The sequence below is a fragment of the Scyliorhinus torazame genome, chromosome 4 (assembly GCF_047496885.1).
Source record: "Scyliorhinus torazame isolate Kashiwa2021f chromosome 4, sScyTor2.1, whole genome shotgun sequence".
Lineage (NCBI taxonomy): Eukaryota > Metazoa > Chordata > Chondrichthyes > Carcharhiniformes > Scyliorhinidae > Scyliorhinus > Scyliorhinus torazame.
Window position 1 is genome coordinate 324495501 of NC_092710.1, and position 20756 is coordinate 324516256.

At 53.4% G+C, this 20756-nt stretch overlaps 1 protein-coding gene across 1 annotated transcript in view; it reads left to right on the top strand.

Annotated features, from left to right (window-relative positions):
* Positions 1-1930: 1930 nt before the first annotated feature.
* mocs1 (molybdenum cofactor synthesis 1) overlaps positions 1931-20756 on the top strand; it is a 69681-nt gene continuing 50855 nt past the window's right edge. Inside the window, exons 1-4 of the mRNA XM_072500171.1 lie at positions 1931-2153; positions 10943-11075; positions 13020-13187; positions 15977-16188. Coding sequence (XP_072356272.1) covers positions 1992-2153; positions 10943-11075; positions 13020-13187; positions 15977-16188 — 675 coding nt within the window. The 5' untranslated portion in view covers positions 1931-1991. The remainder of the gene's footprint in view (positions 2154-10942; positions 11076-13019; positions 13188-15976; positions 16189-20756) is intronic.

Sequence of the window (20756 nt, forward strand, 5' to 3'; positions counted from 1 at the left end):
GTTCTGGTCTCCTTATCTGCGGAAGGATGTTCTTGCTGCAGAGAGAGTACAGAGAAGGTTTATCACACTGATTCCTGAGATGACAGGACTGATTTATAAGGAGAGATGGAGTTGTTTAGGATTAATGTTCAGTGGCCTAAGTGGTGAAACCCCAATGTTTGTAAACATTGACCACATCAAAGAGTGGCAAGTGCAGTGAAATCACACGCTTGAGTGACCGGAATGCTTAGGGCTTGGAATGCACATTGGGGTGAACCTGTGGAATTGGCTAGCACAGAAAGTAATTGTGGCCAAAACATTGTCTGCAAGAGTCTCTGTCGGCAGGATCCTCTGCTTCCCAGGCAATGCACTTATGCCCGGCATGGGATGGCCCCATTGGCCGGCAGCTGGAACTGAGGATCTTGCTGCCAGCGGGAGCACACCCCGCCGGAAAACGGGACTGTACGGATGGAGAATTCCGCCCTGAATGTTTTCAAGGAGTTAAATATAACTCTTCAGGCTAACGGGATCAAAGGATGTGGGGAGGGGGAAGTGGGAACAGGTTACTGAGTTGGATGATCAGCCATGATAATAATGAATAGCGGACACCCTTTGTACATCAACATTTCCAATCTGTCACCATTTAGATGTTGTAAAACTCTGTTCTGTTTTTCCGACCAAAATGGGTAACTTCATATTTATCTCTGTTATACTGCACCTGCCATGCACTTGCCCATTCATTCAATTTGTCTCAATCACCTTGAAGCCTCTTTACTTCTTCCTCACCGCATATAATTCCACCTAGCTTTGTGTCATTATCAAACCTGGAAATATTACATTGTGATTCTGTAAATATAGGGGAACACTTAGGTAGCAATAACAGAAGACTGGGGAGAATCAAGTGTTTACAACATAGTATCCGACTGGTACTTGCTTTATGTAACTCTTGTGCACCAATTCTTTCAGATAATAACAGGGATTCTCAATTTCTTTTCAATAAATTATTGGTTAATGGCAATAAACAATTTGGGAAGTTGGCAGGGAAGATTGTGCCAGTGTGGGTTTGAACATATTGGACAATCAGTGCAGGGTATGAAACAGGAAGATCTGCAATGACACATCCTGATTGGGCGGCGCCATGACACTGTGGCTTCACAGCTCCAGGGTCCCAGGTTGGATTCCCGGCTTGAGTCACTGTCTGTGCAAAGTCTGCACGTTCTCCCTGTGTCTGCGTGGGTTTCCTCCGGATGCTCCGGTTTCCTCCCGCAAGTCCCGAAAGATGTGCTTGTTAGATGAATTGGACATTCTGAATTCTCCCTCAGTGTAACCGTAACAGATGCCGGAGTGTGGCGACTAGGGGATTTTCACAGTAACTTCATTGCGGTGTTAATGTAAGCAGACTTGTGAGAACAATAAAGATTATTACTATTATTAACGTCCGGCTGAAGTTGGTGACACCAGCCCTGGTATGCGTCCTCTGAAGGTGGACATTCTGTGCAAATCACTTTATCTTTCCAGCTCATGAGAATTGGATCTGCGCAACTTGGATGCATCAATGGTTTACCAGAAGGCATTGAAGCCAGATTAACGGGCCTGTCTTTGCCTAAATATTTGCTTAGTCACCCTGATTACATAACATCCACAATTTGTGTCTGAATGCAAAACACTGGTGTCGTGGGAGGGTGGGGAAGGGCCCTTTCTCAGATAACCGTGTGTAAAAAAAAATCTCATTCCAAATAAGGCCGCATATCCTTTTGCAACCTACGTGTGGGGTCCACAGGAGGGCCGGGCAGCGATTGTAGTTCCCGCCACCCCCGCCGTTCAATGTTTTCCACTGAGGGCCCCCTCCCCAAGGGACTACAGCCCCCAGACTGCAGCGCTCCGAGGAGCATGCGCGCGCTGGCTCCCCGCCCCCTGCCCCGATGATTGACAGGTGATTGTCCAGGGTTCCGCTTGGCTGCGCGAACCAGGCTGGTTCTTTCCCTCGCGCCCCGGGGAGAGCTGCCCAAGCCATGGCTCCGCCAGCAGCAGCAGCAGCGGCGTCTCCGGTTCTCCTCCTGCACAGAGCAGCCAAGCAGCTTTGGAGGAACCGCTTCGGCAGCTCCTCATTCCGGGGACAGTGCACGGCCAGTGCCCCGCAGCCGGAGCCTGCATCGAAGGGGGTCGCTGCAAAAGTGAGTTTGCGAAGTTTATTTTTGTTTTGTAAAGAAAGTTCTTGCCCCGATCAGAGGTATTTCTCACTGCCACCCCCTCCTCCCAACCTCTCTCTCTCTCTCTTTGGCATATGTCAGTCCCGGGTCTTGCACATTACTGCAGCTGCAGATGTGTGCGTTTTAAAGTCGCTGCCAAGTTCACAAAGTGGAAAACGAACGATTGGAAGCAGAATGGGAGGCGAGAGGTGGAAACAAACAACTGCGGGGTTAATGTTTCGAAGTTGAATTTTCATCAGAACTGGTCGAAAGTTAAAGATTGCAGTCAATGCAGAAGGACGGGGGGGGGGGGGGTTGGTAAAGAACAAAAGGGAAAGTGTGATAAGGGCGAATGTCAGGAAAAGTCAAATGATCAGAGGTGTGAAAGTGCAGGGCAAAGAGCGTCAAGGTAGTTGGAGAGGCGAAAGAAGGACTTTAATTTACATAGCCCTTTACACAACTTACCTGTTGTGAATAATGGCCTCGGGTCACTGTCCGTGTGGAGTTTGCACATTCTCCCCGTGTCTGCGTAGGTCTCACCCTCGCAACCCAAAGGTGTGCACGGTAGGTGGATTGGCCACGCTAAAATTGGCCCTCAATTGGAGAAAAAAAAGAATTGGGGACTCTAAATTTTAACAAAAAAAATAATCAGACGGTGGTTTTTGACTGGCTCAGACACAATGGGTGGAGGGCCTTTTCTGTGCTGTAGACCTCACTGACTCTGTGTCAAAGTGCTTTACAGCCAGTGGAGTACTTTGGAATTGTGATCACTGTTGCAATGTAGGAAAACAAGGGTAAATGGGAAAAGCACCAACAACTACTGTCTGACAAAATTGGGAACAGAGTTCCTGATCTGAAATTGTTAAGGCTGGGAGATGCCTGGTCGAAGGTGTGATGCTGTTCCTTGAGTTTTGAGTGGGGACAACGTTTCAATTCTCCACCTTGATCCCATCTCCCACTCTCTGGGTTGGAAGCTTGAGGGTCACACTTGTGGACTGAACACTGGCGATCTTCCACAAAGCGGTCAGTCCCCACTCCTGAGTGTCCCCACTCCTGAGTGTATGATCTCCCCAGTGTAGAGGAGGTCACAGGCATAAGCAACAAATACAGGATGAAATTAAATGAAAATCGCTTATTGTCACAAGGAGGATTCAAATGAAGTTACTGTGAAAAGCTCCTAGTCGCCACATTCCGGCGCCTGTTCGGGGAGGCTGGTACGGGAATTGAACCCGGACTGCTGGCCTGCCGTGTTCTGCTTTAAAAGCCAGCTCTTTAGCCCTGTGGTAGACTAAATTGAAAGAAGTGCACAACTAAATCGCTGTTTCACATGGAAGGAGCGTTTGGGCCTTGGGACAGTGAGGAGAGAGGAGATAAAAGCACAGGTAATGTATCTCCTGAGCTTACGAGGAAGGTGCTGTGGGAGGGCACGGAGGTGATGATGGACTGGACGGGGTCTTGTGCAGGGAATAACCCTATCAGAGCTGGAAGGGAAGGGGAACACAAAGGTATATCGGGAACACTAGTATGAAAGGTGAAATTATCTGAACAGATGTGATGGGAAACTGGGAGAATGGGAGAAACTGGGAGAATGGGAAAGTATGTTGTGGGGAAGTGTGTATGTGGAGGGGGGGGCGGTGTAGGAAGACACATGCCCATTCTATCAGTTAACTTCAGGGACAGGCTTGAAAGGCAGCCACTGTCGAAAATGTTGGCAGAGGGATCTGGGAACAGAAAGTGCTTTGGAAACTCCAACATCCGTGGGAGGGATAGAACTTGCTTCAGGGCGTCCCAAAACCCTTTAAAACTGTCGAAGTACTTCACTGTTGCCCTTTTTGGAAACTGGACAGGTGGTTTATGCACAGCAAGCTCCCACTAAAGACTAACGAATGGCCTGAAGACTCTGCTTTTAGTGTTGTTGGTTTAGGGGTATTGGCCACTGGCCATTCTCCCTGCAGAAATAGTGCTGTGGGACCTTTTGCTCCCGTCTCTCTGATCGGTTACCCACTTGGGCAGGAAGAATAGAGAAGCAAAATATAATTTAGATGGAGAAACACTGAAGAATGCTGCGGTTCAGAAGGAATCTCGATTCCTCCTATGTGAATCACAAAACGTTGACATGCAGGAACAGCACATAATTAGCAATGCAATGAGAAAGTTGGCAGTGTTGCAGGGGGGATAGAGTATAAATTGCCACAGGCTGTGCAAGGCATTAGCGGGACTGCACTTGGAGAGTGCTGTGTACAGTTTTTGGTCTTTAAAAAAAAAAAATTCATTTACGTGGGCGTTGCTGGTGAGGCCAGCATTTATTGCCCATCCCTAGTTGCCCTTCAGAAGGTGGTGATCAGCTGCCTTCTTGAACCGCTGCAGTCCTTGAGGTGTAGGGGTGGTGGTGGCATAGTTGTCTTGTCACTGATCTAGTAAACCAGAGACCCAGAGTAATGCTCTGGGGATCCAGTTTCAAATCCTGCCATTGCAGATGTTGTAATTTGAATTGAATTTTTAAAAAAATCTGGAATTAAAAATCTAATGATGACCATGAAACCATTGTCGATTGTCGTTAAAACCCATCTGGTTCACAAATGTCCTTTAGGGGAGGAAATCCGCTGTCCTCACCTGGTCTGGCCTAAATGTGGCTCCAGACCCACAATGTGAACATAGAACAGTACAGCACAGTACAGGCCCTTCGGCCCACGATGTTGTGCCGACCATTTATCCTAATCTAAGATCAACCTAACCAACAACCCCTTCAATTTACTGCTGTTCATGTGCCTGTCTAAGAGTTGCTTAAATGTTCCTAATGACTCTGACTCCACCACCTCTGCTGGCAGTGCATTCCACACGCCCACCACTCTCTGTGTAAAGAACCGACCTCTGACATCTCCCCTATACCTTCATCCAATCACCTTAAAATGATGTCCCTTTGTGACAGCCATTTCCGCCCTGTGGAAAAGTCTCTCGCTATCCACTCTATCCATGCCTCTCAGCACCTTGTACACCTCTAGCAAGTCACCTCTCTTCCTTCTTCACTCCAGTGAGAAAAGCCCTAGTTCCCTCAACCTTTCTTCATAAGACATAGTCCAGGCAGCATCCTGGTAAATCTCCTCTGCACCCTCTCCAAAGCATCCACATCCTTCCTATAATGGGGCGACCAGAACTGGACACAATATTCCAAGTGTGGTCTAACCAGGGTTTTATAAAGCTGCAGCAAAACCTCGCGACTCTTCAACTCAATCCCCCTGTTAATGAAAGCCAACACCCCATACGCCTTCTTAACAACCCTATCAACCTGGGTGGCAACTTTGAGGGATCTATCTACATGGACCCCAAAATCCCTCTGTTCCTCCACACTTCCAAGAATCCTGCTTTAGCACAGTGGGCTAAACAGCTGGCTTGCAAGACAGAACAAGGCCAGCAGCGGGGGTTCAGTTCTCGTACCGGCCTCCCCGAACAGGTGCCGGAATGTGGTGACAAGGGGCTTTTCACAGTAACTTAATTGAATCCTACTTGTGACAAGCGACTTATTATTTAACCCTGGTTGACGCTTAACTTCCCCCTCAAGGGCAATTAGGGATGGGCAATAAATGCTGGCATAGCCTGCGATGCCCACGTCCCATGAACAAATAAAAAAAACAAGCTACGCCTTCTGCTGTTAGGGAGGGAGTTCCAGAATTTTGCCCCAGTGCCAGTGAAGGAACGGCGATATGTTTCCAAGTCAGGATGGTGAGTGACATGGAGAGGAACCTCCAGGTAACCTTGGTGAGTTACTGCAGTCCATCTTGTAGATGGTACACAAGCTGCCACTGTTGTCAGCGGTGGAGAGTTTTAATGTTTGTGGAAGGGCTATTTTGTCCTGGTTGGTGTAGAGCTTCTTGAGTGTTGTTGGAGCTGCACTCATCCAGGCAAGTGGAGAGTATTCCATCACACTCCTGACTTGTGCCTTGTAGATGGTGGACAGGCTTTGAGGACATCAGGAAGTGGGTCCCTAGCCTGGTAGCCACAGTATTAATATGCTAGTCCAGTTCAGTGTCTGGTCAATTGTGACCCCTATGATGTTGATCGTGGGGTAATCAGCGATGGTAATGCCATTAAATACCATGTGACGATGGATAGATTCTCTCTTGTGGGAGATGGTCATTGCCTGGCACTTGTGGCGAATGTAACTTGCCACTTGTCAGCCCAAGCCTCGGTATTGTCCAGGTCTTGCTGCATTTGGACATGGACTGCTTCATTATCTGAGGAGTCGCGAATGGTGCTGAACATTGTGCAGTCATCCCCACTTCAGACCTTGTGATGGAAGGGAGGTCATTGATGAAGCAGCTGAAGATGGCTGGGCCTGGGGTACTACCCTGAGGACTCCTGCAATGATGTCCTGGAGCTGAGATGATTGACCTCCAACCGCCACAACCATCCTCCTTTATGCCAGGTATGACTCCAACCAGCGGAGGGATTTCCCTGATTCCCAGTGACTCTAGTTTTACTGGGGTCCTTGATGCCATACTCGGTCCAATGCTGCCTTGATTTAAGGGAAGTCACTCTCGCCTCACCTCTGGCATGAGTCACATTCGTGCCACACAAGTGTCGGGCAGTGACCATCTTCAGCAAGAGAGGATCTAACTATCATCCCATGACATTCAGTGGCATTGCCATTGCTGAACCTCTCGCTATCAACATCCTGGGGGTAGCCAGAAACTGAACTGGTCTACCCATAGAAATATTGTGGCTACCAGAACTTAGCATGGGATGTGGGAACTGAGGGGTTTATATATTTGCAGTACATCTCCATGACGACCAGTGTTGGATTAGATTTTAACAGCCAGTACTCGCTGCAGTTTGTGTTGACATGTATTGGATAGCGACTGCCAAGCATTTGTCGACAGTTGACGAGGAAGAGTTTCCCAGCAGTATGCCAGTCATTAGAGAGTTCCCAGAAGTATGTCAATATTGGCTTGGGCTGTTTGGCGATTGTTTGTCAATGTTTGCGAGGCAGCCTCTGGATATGTGATAATATTTGCAGGGGCTGCCCCACTATTTTGCATTTACGCAAAATGGATGCATGAAATTAACTCTGAATTGAATGGTGCCGTACCTGCTGAGTGGGCACTTACGAATCTGGTTCCTGCTTCTAGAGCGACTGAATATTGAGGACTGCCTTGGCAAAGGTTTAATGATTTCTCTTTGGTTTGGGAGGGTAAAGAGCCATGTGTCCTCGTGGCGTTACGCGCCAACAAATTCAGAAAGAACGGTGCGTGTTTTCTATCCGAGTGCATCAAAATGGTGTGAAAGGTGTCGGGCAGTGACGATGTCCGCCAGCTTAACGCTCGATTTGGCCCTGAGCTGTGCCTCCAGTCCCCTCGTTATTACAAACAACACGTGCTTCCACCTCCACTAAAGGGCCAGTCGCTGACCCCTGACTCAACTCCTTTGCTCCTGAAACCATCATCCATGCCTTCTTCATCTCCAGACTCGGCTATTCCAAGGCACACCTGGCCACTTTTCCTACCTTACACCCTCCATAAACTTGACTCGTCCAGACCTCTGCTGTTTATATATTAACTTGCCCAAATCCCGTTCGCCCATCGCCCCTGTGCTCGCTGGCCTGCATTGTCCCCACGGCCAGGCGTTGCTTCAACTTGAAAATTCTTATCTTTGTTTTCAAATCCTCCCACGATCTTCCCAACCTTCCTATTTCTGCAATGTCCTCCAGCGCACAATCCTCTGAGAAATCGTGTCTGTTCTCTTGTCCATTCTTGCTCCACCATTACTACCCTTGGGCCTCAAGCTCTGGCATTCCTTCCCTGCACTCTCCACCTCTCTTTTAAGACACAGCTTAAAGTCTGCCTTTTTGCCCATGTTTGTGGACATCTAACCTAAGATGGCTGCCACGTGGCTCGGGGTCAAATATTGGTTGGAAACGCCCCTGTGAAGTGCCTGGAGCGCACCGTAAATACAGCAATTTGACCGATGAGCAAACAAGTGCCTTTAGGCGTCCCATCGTTTGGTGTCATGTTGAACTTGACTCGAGCCAAAGGTGACAGGGTGGTGGGTGTAGGGAGAGGCTGGATTGGAAACAAAACAAAATGGAAGTACAGGACATGGGAGTCAGCATCTGAAAGGGAAGAAGAGCCTGTTTTCACATGGGGCGGTAATCAAACTGGGATTGGTAGTTACATCATTGTGTTGCATAGTCTGAAACAAAATGTTAGACAGTCCCTCATGGAATCAAATCTATTGTGTCTTGTAGTGAGAACAGCAGGTGTTGGCACCAGATCCCACATAAAGCTGCTTCCTTGACTGTCAATAATTCGTGCAACGTGCAATAAAAATGCCGGAGAAACAAAAGTCAGCCTTTCTCTCATGCAAGAGATGCAGCTTTGGGTAGAAATGTTCGTTGTTTGTCTGAAGTCACCCTTTAAAGCGTCGACCCTCTGAGATCCCAGGGCTTCTCAGTTTCCGTCCTCGGCTCGCGCTAACCTCCGTTTAAATTGCTCCACCATCAGCGGCCTGGACTCCGAATGCCAGAATCCTCCCAGTAAAAGTAAAACTCTCCGCTTGTCCACCTCTCTCTCTTTGAAGATGCCCACTTCAGCCGGTCACTTTGGTAAAGCTGGTGGTCATCTGCCACAACCAAGTCTGGGTGCGGTTTGGTGGTGGTGGTGGGGGGGGGGGGGGGGGGTCAGTTGATGTTTGAAAACTCCTCCGCTAAAGGGGGCCAGGCAACACATGGGTTTATGACAGGATTGATGAGGAGCTTGAGGTGGGTGCTGGTGAACGGTGGGGGAGGAGGAAGGCGGGGGGAGCAAATTTCATTCTGTTTCTGGGGAATGAGTCACGATATCTGTGTGGACAGAGGTGGTTTTGGCCACGGGCTGTGCTGAAATGTCACCATGTTCCCTGGGAATGTTTTTGAGCCTGCTGGAATCAAGAGAGAGGTTCCTTTTCGTAATAGTTTCCGGTAATCTGTAAGGTCTCGGTGCTCTTGCCCTTTGTTTTCCCCGCTTCTCTTGACTAATCCAAAGTCCAATGCTCTGGAGAGATTGTTCGGTCACCGTGGCGACTGTTCCTGACTCTGAATGTAATCAGATAGTAAAATATATTCTCACAGGCGATCACTCCCAAACCAAAGTGTTTTTCAAACTTTTTTCCATTTTCTGCAAGCAAGTGTGTTTCTTTGTCGATTCCTGTCTCTTCATTGTCTTCTCTCACTGTCTGACTCTTGAATCCCTGTTCCTCCCTGGCGTTGTCCTTGCCCGTTTCTCTTTCGACCCCCAGATTTCTCTCTGCCCGTACCACCCACTCGCTTGCAAGTCATCCTGGCGAACTGGAATTAGACCTCAGCATGAGTTGGCAGTTTTTCGATGCATCCAGTGTGGGGGCCGCTGGATAGGCCTGTATTTTTTTGCCCATCCCTAGGTGCCCTTCAGAAGGTGGCGGTGAGCTGCCTTCTTGAAGCGCTGCAGACAGCGAGGTGTAGGTACACCCATTGTGCTGTTAGGGAGGGAGTTCCAGGATGTTGCCCCAGTGACACTGAAGGAGTGGCGATACATTTCCAAGTCAGGGTGGTGAGTGACTTGGAGGTGAGCCTCCAGGTGGTGGGGTTCCCAGGTATCTGCTGCTGTTGCCCTTCTAGATGGTAGTGGTCGTGGGTTTGGAAGGTGCTGCCTGAGGAGTCTTGGTGAGTTACTGCAGTGTATCCCGTAGATGATACACACGGCTGCCACTGTGTGTCAGTACGGCTCCACTGTGTCAGTGGTGGAGGGAGTGAATGTTTGTGAAAGGGATGTGAATCAGGTGAACATCTTTGCCCTGGAAGGTGTTGAGCCTCTTGTTGGAGCTGCACTCATCCAGGCAAGTGGAGAGTATTCCATTACACTCCTGACTTGTGCCTTGTAGATGGTGGACAGGCTTTGGGGAGTCAGGAGATCTTGTAGCACAGCAATTATATGGTTAGTGCAGTTTAGTTTCTCGTCAGTGGTTGATGGTGGATGATTCAGCGATGGTAACACCATTGAATGTCAAGAGGTGATGGTTTGGTTCTCCCTTATTGGAGATCATCATTACCTGCCACTTGAGTGGCCTGAATGTAGCTTGCCACTTCTCAGCCCAAGCTTGGATATTGTCCAGGTCTTGCTGCATTTGGACATGGACTGCTTCATTATCTGAGGAGTGGTGAATGGGGCGGACCATTGTGCAGTCATCTGCGGACATCCCCACATCTTTTTCGTTAATTTTTCCAATTAAGGGGCAATTTTGCATGGTCAATGTGGCAGGACTGCAGAGCTTGGGTCTGATCCGTTGGTTGTGGAATTGCTTAGCTCTGTTTTGCATGCAAGTACGCCAGTGTTGCAGCGACACCAGGTAGACCCCTCAGTTTTTCGGTGTGTCTGGTGCTGCTCCTGGCATGCCCCCTTGCACTCTTCATTCAACCAGGGATGATCCCCTGGCTTGGTGGTAAAGGTAGGGTGGGGGACATGCCGGGCCATGAAGTTGCAGGTTGTGGTTAATTGCAATTCTGCTGCTGCTGATGGCCCAGAGCACCTCACGGATGCCCAGTCTTGAGTTGCTCGAACTGTTCGTCTATTCCATTTAGCACAATGCCGCACAACACATCAATGCTGGCAAGACAAATCGATACAAAGGAAGGTTACATTCAGATCAGCCATATTGAATGGTGGAGCAGGCTCGAGGGGCTGAGCGGCCTATCATATGTTTGTATACGAGTTACGTGAAAGCTGTTTTCTTTTCCCTCCTCGTCACAACTCGCTCTTCCTTTTCAGGATGAACTGAGCCTTCAGGAGAGGCGTCGCTTCCTCCGTGAGCCTCTGCCTTTCTCTGCCTTCCTGACGGACAGTTTTGGGAGGCGGCACAGCTACCTCCGGATCTCCCTGACGGAAAAGTGTAACCTGCGATGTAAGTTCACCTTTAACCCTTCCATGACCGGGCACCCAGCAGAGTCTATTCCTCTGGGCTAAATATCCGACGTTCTGGTCGCCAGTCTGTTATTTGTAATCTAGTCAGCCGATGTTAGTGCTGTAGAATAAATAGGATACCTTTCCTGAAATAGGCATTATGGGCAACTATGGCAGCATCCGGTGCTCAGTAAAGCTCCCCTACACTGTTAATGTGAACAGGAAGATGTCCGGAGTGGGTTTGGGGAGTCAGGTGCTGCTGTGAGTTTGGGGTTGATTCTGATCACAGTAAAAAAAGCAGCCTATTTATTTAAATAATATAATAATAAGGGAGTTTGCAGAACTCTGAGCACAGTGGGATCTGGGCGCCCTCGTACACGAACCACAAAACGCGAGTACGCAGTTACAGCAAGTGGTTAGGAACGAGCTTGGAATGTTGTTCGTTGCAAGGCAAATGGAATATAAAAGTTGGGATGCTTTGCTGCACTTGTACGGGGCATTGGTGAGACCATATTCCATAGAATTCCTGCGGTGAGGAAGGAGGCTGTTTGGTCCATTGAGTCTGCACTGCCCCTCCAAAAGAGAGGCCCACTGCCCCACACTATCCCCATAACCCCACCTAACGGGTTGGACACTGAGGGGCAACTTAACATGGCCAATCCACCTAATCTGCACATCTTTGGACTGCAATAGGAGCGCCCGGAGGAAACCCACACAGACACGGGGAGAAGGTACAAACTCCGCGCAAACAGCGACCCAAGGTCAGGACTGAACCCGGGTCCCTGGCGCTGTGAGGCAGCAGTGCTAACCACCGTGCCGCCCATTTGCAGTACTGTCCGCAATTTTGGTCTCCTTATTTAAGAAGGGGTCTCAGTTCACTGGAAGCCTTTCAGGAAAGATTCACCGGGATGATTCCCGAAATTAGGTGGTTATTCCATGAGGAAAGATTGGACAGGTTGGGCCTGAATCCAATGGAGTTTAGGAGAATGAGAGGTAACCTTATTAAAATACACAAGACCCTGAGGGGACTTGGCAGTGCGGATGCTGATAGGATGTTTCCTCTTGCGGGCGAGACCAGAACCAGGAGGACACAGTTTAAAAATAAGGGGGGTCTCCCATTTAAGATGGGGATGAGGAGAACTTTTTTCTCTTGAGGTTCGTGAGTTGCAGAGAGCAATGGAAGCAGATTGCCTGAATATTTTCAATGCTGAGTTAGATAGATTCTTAATTGACGAGGGAGTCAAAATGGGTAGGATGGAAAATGGAGTAGATACCACCATCCCTTCAGCCATGATCTTATTGAATGGTGGAGCGCGGTCGAGAGCATGAGTAGCCTATGCCTGCCTCTATTTTGAATGTGAGGCACTCGGCCTGAGTGAGCTGAATTTCTCTCTCTCTCTCTCACTTCTCTGACAGCATTTTGAATGCTTTTTGTTTCAAAAGAAAAATCCCATCACATTCACGAAAAGAACTTGATGACAAAACATTGAAGTAAACAGGCCACATCGGTGTTTTGCCCTCGCGTTGGAAAAATGGAGGACAACTTGTGCCCCTGAGAGGGATCGAACCATCCGGTATTGACTCTCCTGGGAGCACAGTTCCAAGGGCAGTGAATCTCACTGGGCAACCAGGCCGTGTGAGTGTTGACAAAATACATGAATCAACAGTAAATGTGGATGGCCCGGTCCAAGATCTGCTCTGCTTAGAATGGGCCGAGTCCTTGCCTTCCCTGCTCTGTGGTTCCATCTTTGTCCTGAAGTATTAACATGGTCATCCGCCTCTCCCACACTGTTGGTTTGACTTTCTGCCCCGTCGCTGTCGGAAGAGGCGGAGAAGGAGGATGGACTTCTATCCCGCCCCCTTTCCTCGGCCGTTGGTGATGGAAGGCCCGGCTGACGAGCAGTTTCTGCTTTCTTTCCCCCCCCCCCCCCCCCCCCCCCCCCAGGTCAGTACTGCATGCCCGAGGAAGGGGTGAAGCTCACCCCCAAGTCGAAGGTTCTCACCTCCGAGGAGATTGTCGCCCTGGCCGGGCTCTTCGTGACGGAAGGAGTCAATAAGATCCGTCTGACGGGCGGCGAACCCCTCATCAGGCCCGACGTGGTGCAAATTGTCGGTAAGTCGGGCCGTGCCTTCGAGCGGTGCGTGTCGTGTGGTGGTGAAATCCGTGGCTAGTTACTGTGAGTAAGATTTCGAGAGTTATCCTGTTTAGGCCCCAGCCTCAACAGAGACATTTTCCCAATGTGCTTTACAGCCAATGATGTATGGTTGTAATTGTAGTGTAGGAAGTGCGGCAGCCAACCTTTCACAGCAAGATCCCACTAAGAGAAACATTATTATGACCAGATCATCAGTTTGTGATGTTGATTGAGGATTGAGTGTTGGCCAAGCACCCAGGACAGCTTCACTGATGTTCCTCGAAACAGAGAGAGCTGGGGGAACAGCTGAGACCTTGGTTTAACACCTCGTCCAAAAGATGGCTCCTCTGACGGTGCAGCACTCCCTCAGTGCTGCACTGGAATGTCAGCCTTGGGACTTCTGTGCTCAAGCCTCGGGAGTGGGAGGTGAGCTCACAACCTCCTGACCTAGAAGAGACCAGGAGTGCTTTGCCAACACGAGCCCGGCTGAGGCGTTACTGACAACTGTTCTCTTTTATTGAGGCCCAGGTTGCTTTCCTCAAAGAACACCTCCATGTTAAATGCCCAGCACCAGTCAGTGGCCTGCATCTGCAATCCCTCATAGGCCGAGCCCTGAGTTCAATGATCTGGGCAATTCGTCAATGAACCAAGTGTTCTTGAGACCCCTCTGCATGGACGCTGGGATAACTTACCTGCTAACTACTTTTCCCTTGTCGCCTTTTGTTTCTTTTTCTTTTGCTAGAGGCCAAATGTTCTTTCAGCCTTAACAGTGTGGCTCAGTTGGTAACGTGCCCACCTTTCAGTCGGGAGATTGTGAGTTCGAGTCCCACTTGAGAAATTTGAGCAGAAAATGCAGTGCGGTATTGAGTGAGTGCTGCACTGTCAGAGCTGCAGTCGTTCAGACCAGGTGTTAAACAGAGTCCCTGTTTGCCCCCTTCCTTTTAAGGAAGGCCAAGGAGCTGTCCGCCATAGTGCCTGAACAATATTTATTGCTCAACCAACATCAACAAAAGGGTTATGCTGGTTATTAGCATTTTGCTGTGTGTGTAGGGTAACTGCTGTGGTTGTCAACATTACCACGGTTACCACAGTTCAAAAGTCATCGTTGACTGTGAAGCGCTTTGGGATGATGGGGGACGGGGTGAGAGAGGGAGTGAGGCCGTGCCAGGTGCTATCGAAATGCAATTATACCTCAAATTGAAATCTACTCGGCTACGTTTTCTATATCGAAACTTTGAAACTATGGTATCCGAATGGGCTTTGAATATTTTGCCAGGTTGGAAATTTATGTAAAAGACTGCAGGAATGTAGTCAAGGAGGTGGGGGCTGGCTTCACCTGACAGCACAATGAGATCTGTGGGGGAAGGGTGGGGCGTGCGTGCTTGGAGAAAGGAGCCCCCGCCCACACCTTCCTCTCCTGCCTCTGCTGCTCAGTGCTCCCTGTTCACCCTCAGCCCCGGAACCTATCCACGGAACCTCCCGACTCCTGTCTGTAGTATAAGGATGTTCAGCAGAGTAAGGGTTAATGTGGGTGGCGAAACAGTTGTGTCCACGTTGTGATGTTGGGAGTCACGTGATAGTAGACAGTGAGGAAGGAGTCAGCATCCATGCAGGGTACATAATTAGAAGTTGTTAATAAACACTCCATGTTCGACCGTACAAACTTCTCAGTGAGGCACCAAGCAACCCTTCCAACAATGTCCATTCCCCATCTGAACACTAACTTTGACTGCATCCCCAATCACAGCCTCTTCAACATCAGAAACACAGAAATCAATGGTGCAGAAAAGGCCCTTCGGCCCATACCGGCACGTCAAAAGCACCTGACCTATTTGCCAGCACTTGGCCCATAGCCGTGAATGTTGTGACGTGCCAAGTCTGCACCCCCTCCGGTGCAATCACATCCTTCCTACAATGTGGTGCCCGGAACTGCACACACTACCCGAGCTGTGACCTCACCAATGTTCTATATCACCCCAGCATGACCTCCCTGCTTTTGTAATGTGTCCATCGATTGATAACGGCAAGTGCCCCGTAGGCCTTTTTCACCACCCTATTAACCAGCCCTCCTGCCTCCGTATATCCCCAATGTTTAACACTCGGCTAGCAGCCGTGCCTTCAGCCGTCTGGTCCTTGAGCTGCGGTGTTCAATCCACAATCCCCGCTGATCTTTTCAGAATCACAGAACAGTTACAGTGCAGAAGGAGGCCACTCGGCCCTGTGTCTGTGCTGGCTCTCTTGGTGAGCAATTCACTTAGTGCAGGCCCCCGCCCACCCCGATCGCCGCCTTCCCGGAACCCTGCACATTCTTCCTTTTCCGATAATAATCCAGTTCCATCTTTCATTGAACCTTCTTCCACCAGACTCTGGGGCAGTGTATTTCAGATCCCAAACACAGTGTGTGGAGAAGTCCTTCTCCCATCTCCGCTTAAATCCATGCCCCCTCTCGTTCTCAATCCTGTACCAGTGGGAACAATTTCTCCATCTCCACTCTGTCCAGACCCCTCGTGATCTTAAACACCCCGATCAAATATAACTTTCCACCCCTTTCAGACTCTTCCTTAAAACCGAGCTTGTAGTTACCGGTTTAAATATTGCCTCATGCGGCTGGCTGTCGGATCTTGCTTGACGCTGCTCTGTTACTTTACTACATTGAGGGAACGATATCGGTGCAAGTAGTTCATTTTAACAAGGGTTGCTCCTTTGACTGGTCGTTTGCCACCTGTTCTCACACCTGTGTTTGTTCCTCTCACTCCACCCCCCGCAGCCCAACTACGGAAGCTGGAAAAGCTGAAAACGATAGCGGTCACCACCAATGGCATCAATCTAGCCCGGCTGCTGCCAAGTCTGAAGGAAGCTGGTCTGAATCTGCTAAATGTCAGTCTGGACACCCTGGTCCCTGCCAAGTTTGAGTTTATCGCTCGAAGGAGAGGTACAGGCCCACAAATTTGCGGAATAACGCTCTCTCTCTCTCTCCCTGTCTCTCTCTCTCTCTCTCTCTCCCCGTCTCTCTCTCCCTTCTCCTCCCCGTCTCTCTGTCTCTCCTCCCTGTCTCTCACTCTCTCTCTCTCTCCTCCCTGTCTCTCTCTCTCCTCCCCGTCTCTCTCGCTCTCTTCTCTCCTCCCCATCTCTCTCTCTCTCTCCTCCCCGTCTCTCTCTCTCCTCCTCCTCCCCGTCTATCTCTCTCTCTCCTCCCCGTCTCTCTCTCCTCCCCGTCTCTCTCTCTCTCTCTCTCTCTCTCTCTCTCTCTCCTCCCCGTCTCTCTCTCTCTCTCTCTCTCTCCTCCCCGTCTCTCTCTCCTCTCTTCTCCCCGTCTCTCTCTCTCTCCTCCCCGTCTCTCTCTCTCTCCTCCCCGTCTCTCTCTCTCTCCTCCCGTCTCTCTCTCCTCCCCGTCTCTCTCTCCTCCCCGTCTCTCTCTCCTCCCCGTCTCTCTCTCCTCCCCGTCTCTCTCTCCTCCCCGTCTCTCTCTCCTCCCCGTCTCTCTCTCCTCCCCGTCTCTCTCTCCTCCCCCGTCTCTCTCTCCTCCCCGTCTCTCTCTCTCCTCCCCGTCTCTCTCTCTCCTCCCCGTCTCTCTCTCTCCTCCCCGTCTCTCTCTCTCCTCCCCGTCTCTCTCTCTCCTCCCCGTCTCTCTCTCCTCCCCGTCTCTCTCTCCTCCCCGTCTCTCTCTCCTCCCCGTCTCTCTCTCCTCCCTCCGTCTCTCTCTCCTCCCTCCGTGTCTCTCTCCTCCCTCCGTGTCTCTCTCCTCCCTCCGTGTCTCTCTCCTCCCTCCGTGTCTCTCTCCTCCCTCCGTGTCTCTCTCCTCCCTCCGTGTCTCTCTCCTCCCTCCGTGTCTCTCTCCTCCCTCCGTGGTCTCTCTCCTCCCTCCGTGTCTCTCTCCTCCCTCCGTGTCTCTCTCCTCCCTCCGTGTCTCTCTCCTCCCTCCGTGTCTCTCTCTCCCTCCGTGTCTCTCTCCTCCCTCCGCTCGCTCTCTCCTCCCGTCGCTCTCTCTCTCCTCCCTCCGCTCGCTCTCTCCTCCCGTCGCTCGCTCTCTCCTCCCGTCGCTCGCTCTCTCCTCCGTCGCTCGCTCTCTCCTCCCGTCGCTCGCTCTCTCCTCCCGTCGCTCGCTCTCTCCTCCCGTCGCTCGCTCTCTCCTCCCGTCGCTCGCTCTCTCCTCCCGTCGCTCGCTCTCTCCTCCCGTCGCTCGCTCTCTCCTCCCGTCGCTCGCTCTCTCCTCCCGTCGCTCGCTCTCTCCTCCCGTCGCTCGCTCTCTCCTCCCGTCGCTCGCTCTCTCCTCCCGTCGCTCGCTCTCTCCTCCCGTCGCTCGCTCTCTCCTCCCGGTCGCTCGCTCTCTCCTCCCGTCGCTCGCTCTCTCCTCCCGTCGCTCGCTCTCTCCTCCCGTCGCTCCCGCTCTCTCCTCCCGTCGCTCGCTCTCTCCTCCCGTCGCTCGCTCTCTCCTCCGTCGCTCGCTCTCTCCTCCCGTCGCTCGCTCTCTCCTCCCGTCGCTCGCTCTCTCCTCCGTCGCTCGCTCTCTCCTCCCGTCGCTCGCTCTCTCCTCCCGTCGCTCGCTCTCTCCTCCCGTCGCTCGCTCTCTCCTCCCGTCGCTCGCTCTCTTCCTCCCGTCGCTCGCTCATCTCCTCCGTCGCTCGCTCTCTCCTCCCGTCGCTCGCTCTCTCCTCCCGTCGCTCGCTCTCTCCTCCCGTCGCTCGCTCTCTCCTCCCGTCGCTCGCTCCTCTCCTCCGTCGCTCGCTCTCTCCTCCCGTCGCTCGCTCTCTCTCCCGTCGCTCGCTCTCCTCCTCCCGTCGCTCGCTCTCCTCCTCCCGTCGCTCTGCTCTCTCCTCCCGTCGCTCGCTCTCTCCTCCCGTCGCTCGCTCTCTCCTCCCGTCGCTCGCTCTCTCCTCCGTCGCTCGCTCTCTCCTCCCGTCGCTCGCTCTCTCCTCCCGTCGCTCGCTCTCTCCTCCCGTCGCTCGCTCTCTCCTCCGTCGCTCGCTCTCTCCTCCCGTCGCTCGCTCTCTCCTCCCGTCGCTCGCTCTCTCCTCCCGTCGCTCGCTCTCTCCTCCCGTCGCTCGCTCTCTCCTCCCGTCGCTCGCTCTCTCCTCCCGTCGCTCGCTCTCTCCTCCCCGTCGCTCGCTCTCTCCTCCCGTCGCTCGCTCTCTCCTCCCGTCGCTCGCTCTCTCCTCCCGTCGCTCGCTCTCTCCTCCCGTCGCTCGCTCTCTCCTCCCGTCGCTCGCTCTCTCCTCCCGTCGCTCGCTCTCATCCTCCCGTCGCTCGCTCTCTCCTCCCGTCGCTCGCTCCTCTCCTCCCGTCGCTCGCTCTCTCCTCCCGTCGCTCGCTCTCTCCTCCCGTCGCTCGCTCTCCTCCTCCCGTCGCTCGCTCTCTCCTCCCGTCGCTCGCTCTCTCCTCCCGTCGCTCGCTCTCTCCTCCGTCGCTCGCTCTCTCCTCCCGTCGCTCGCTCTCTCCTCCCGTCGCTCGCTCTCTCCTCCCGTCGCTCGCTCTCTCCTCCCGTCGCTCGCTCTCTCCTCCCGTCGCTCGCTCTCTCCTCCCGTCGCTCGCTCTCTCCTCCCGTCGCTCGCTCTCTCCCTCCCGTCGCTCGCTCTCTCCTCCCGTCGCTCGCTCTCTCTCTCTCCTCCCGTCGCTCGCTCTCTCTCTCTCCTCCTCCCGTCGCTCGCTCTCTCTCTCTCCTCCGTCGCTCTCTCTCTCTCTCTCCTCCCGTCGCTCTCTCTCCTCCCGTCGTCGCTCTCTCTCCTCCGTCGTCGCTCTCTCTCTCCTCCCGTCGCTCTCTCTCTCCTCCCGTCGCTCTCTCTCTCCTCCCGTCTCTCTCTCTCTCCTCCCGTCTCGCTCTCTCTCCTCCCCGCGCCTCTCTCTCTCCTCCCGTCTCTCTCTCTCTCTCCTCCCCGCCTCTCGCTCTCTCTCCTCCCCGCCTCTCGCTCTCTCTCCTCCCCGCCTCTCGCTCTCTCTCCTCCCCGCCTCTCGCTCTCTCTCCTCCCCGCCTCTCGCTCTCTCTCCTCCCCGCCTCTCGCTCTCTCTCCTCCCCGCCTCTCGCTCTCTCTCCTCCCCGCCTCTCGCTCTCTCTCCTCCCCGCCTCTCGCTCTCTCTCCTCCCCGCCTCTCGCTCTCTCTCCTCCCCGCCCTCGCTCTCTCTCCTCCCCGCCCCTCGCTCTCTCTCCTCCCGCCTCGCTCTCTCTCCTCCCCGCCTCTCGCTCTCTCTCCTCCCCGCCTCTCGCTCTCTCTCCTCCCCGCCTCTCGCTCTCTCTCCTCCCCGCCTCTCGCTCTCTCTCCTCCCGCCTCTCGCTCTCTCTCCTCCCCGCCACTCGCTCTCTCTCCTCCCCGCCACTCGCTCTCTCTCCTCCCCGCCTCTCGCTCTCTCTCCTCCCCGCCTCTCGCTCTCTCCTCCCCGCCTCTCGCTCTCTCTCCTCCCCCGCCTCTCGCTCTCTCTCCTCCCCGCCTCTCGCTCTCTCTCCTCCCGCCTCTCGCTCTCTCTCCTCCCCGCCTCTCGCTCTCTCTCCCTCCCCGCCTCTCGCTCTCTCTCCTCCCCGCCTCTCGCTCTCTCTCCTCCCCGCCTCTCGCTCTCTCTCTCCCCGCCTCTCGCTCTCTCTCCTCCCCGCCTCTCGCTCTCTCTCCTCCCCGCCTCTCGCTCTCTCTCCTCCCCGCCTCTCGCTCTCTCTCCTCCCCGCCACTCGCTCTCTCTCCTCCCCGCCACTCGCTCTCTCCTCCTCCCCGCCACTCGCTCTCTCTCCTCCCCGCCACTCGCTCTCTCTCCTCCCCGCACTCGCTCTCTCTCCTCCCCGCCACTCGCTCTCTCTCCTCCCCGCCACTCGCTCTCTCTCCTCCCCGCCACTCGCTCTCTCTCCTCCCGCCACTCGCTCTCTCTCCTCCCCGCCACTCGCTCTCTCTCCTCCCCGCCACTCGCTCTCTCTCCTCCCCGCCACTCGCTCTCTCTCCTCCCCGCCACTCGCTCTCTCTCCTCCCCGCCACTCGCTCTCTCTCCTCCCCGCCACTCGCTCTCTCTCCTCCCCGCCACTCGCTCTCTCTCCTCCCCGCCACTCGCTCTCTCTCCTCCCCACTCGCTCTCTCTCCTCCCCGCCACTCGCTCTCTCTCCTCCCCGCCACTCGCTCTCTCTCCTCCCCGCCACTCGCTCTCTCTCCTCCCCGCCACTCGCTCTCTCTCCTCCCGCCACTCGCTCTCTCCTCCTCCCCGCCACTCGCTCTCTCTCCTCCCCGCCACTCGCTCTCTCTCTCCTCCCCGCCACTCGCTCTCTCTCTCCTCCCAGCCACTCGCTCTCTCTCTCCTCCCCGCCACTCGCTCTCTCTCTCCTCCCCGCCACTCGCTCTCTCTCTCCTCCCCGCCACTCGCTCTCTCTCTCCTCCCCGCCACTCGCTCTCTCTCCTCCCCGCCACTCGCTCTCTCTCCTCCCCGCCACTCGCTCTCTCTCCTCCCCGCCACTCGCTCTCTCTCCTCCCCGCCACTCGCTCTCTCTCCTCCCGCACTCGCTCTCTCTCCTCCCCGCCACTCGCTCTCTCTCCTCCCCGCCACTCGCTCGTCTCTCCTCCCCGCCACTCGCTCTCTCTCCT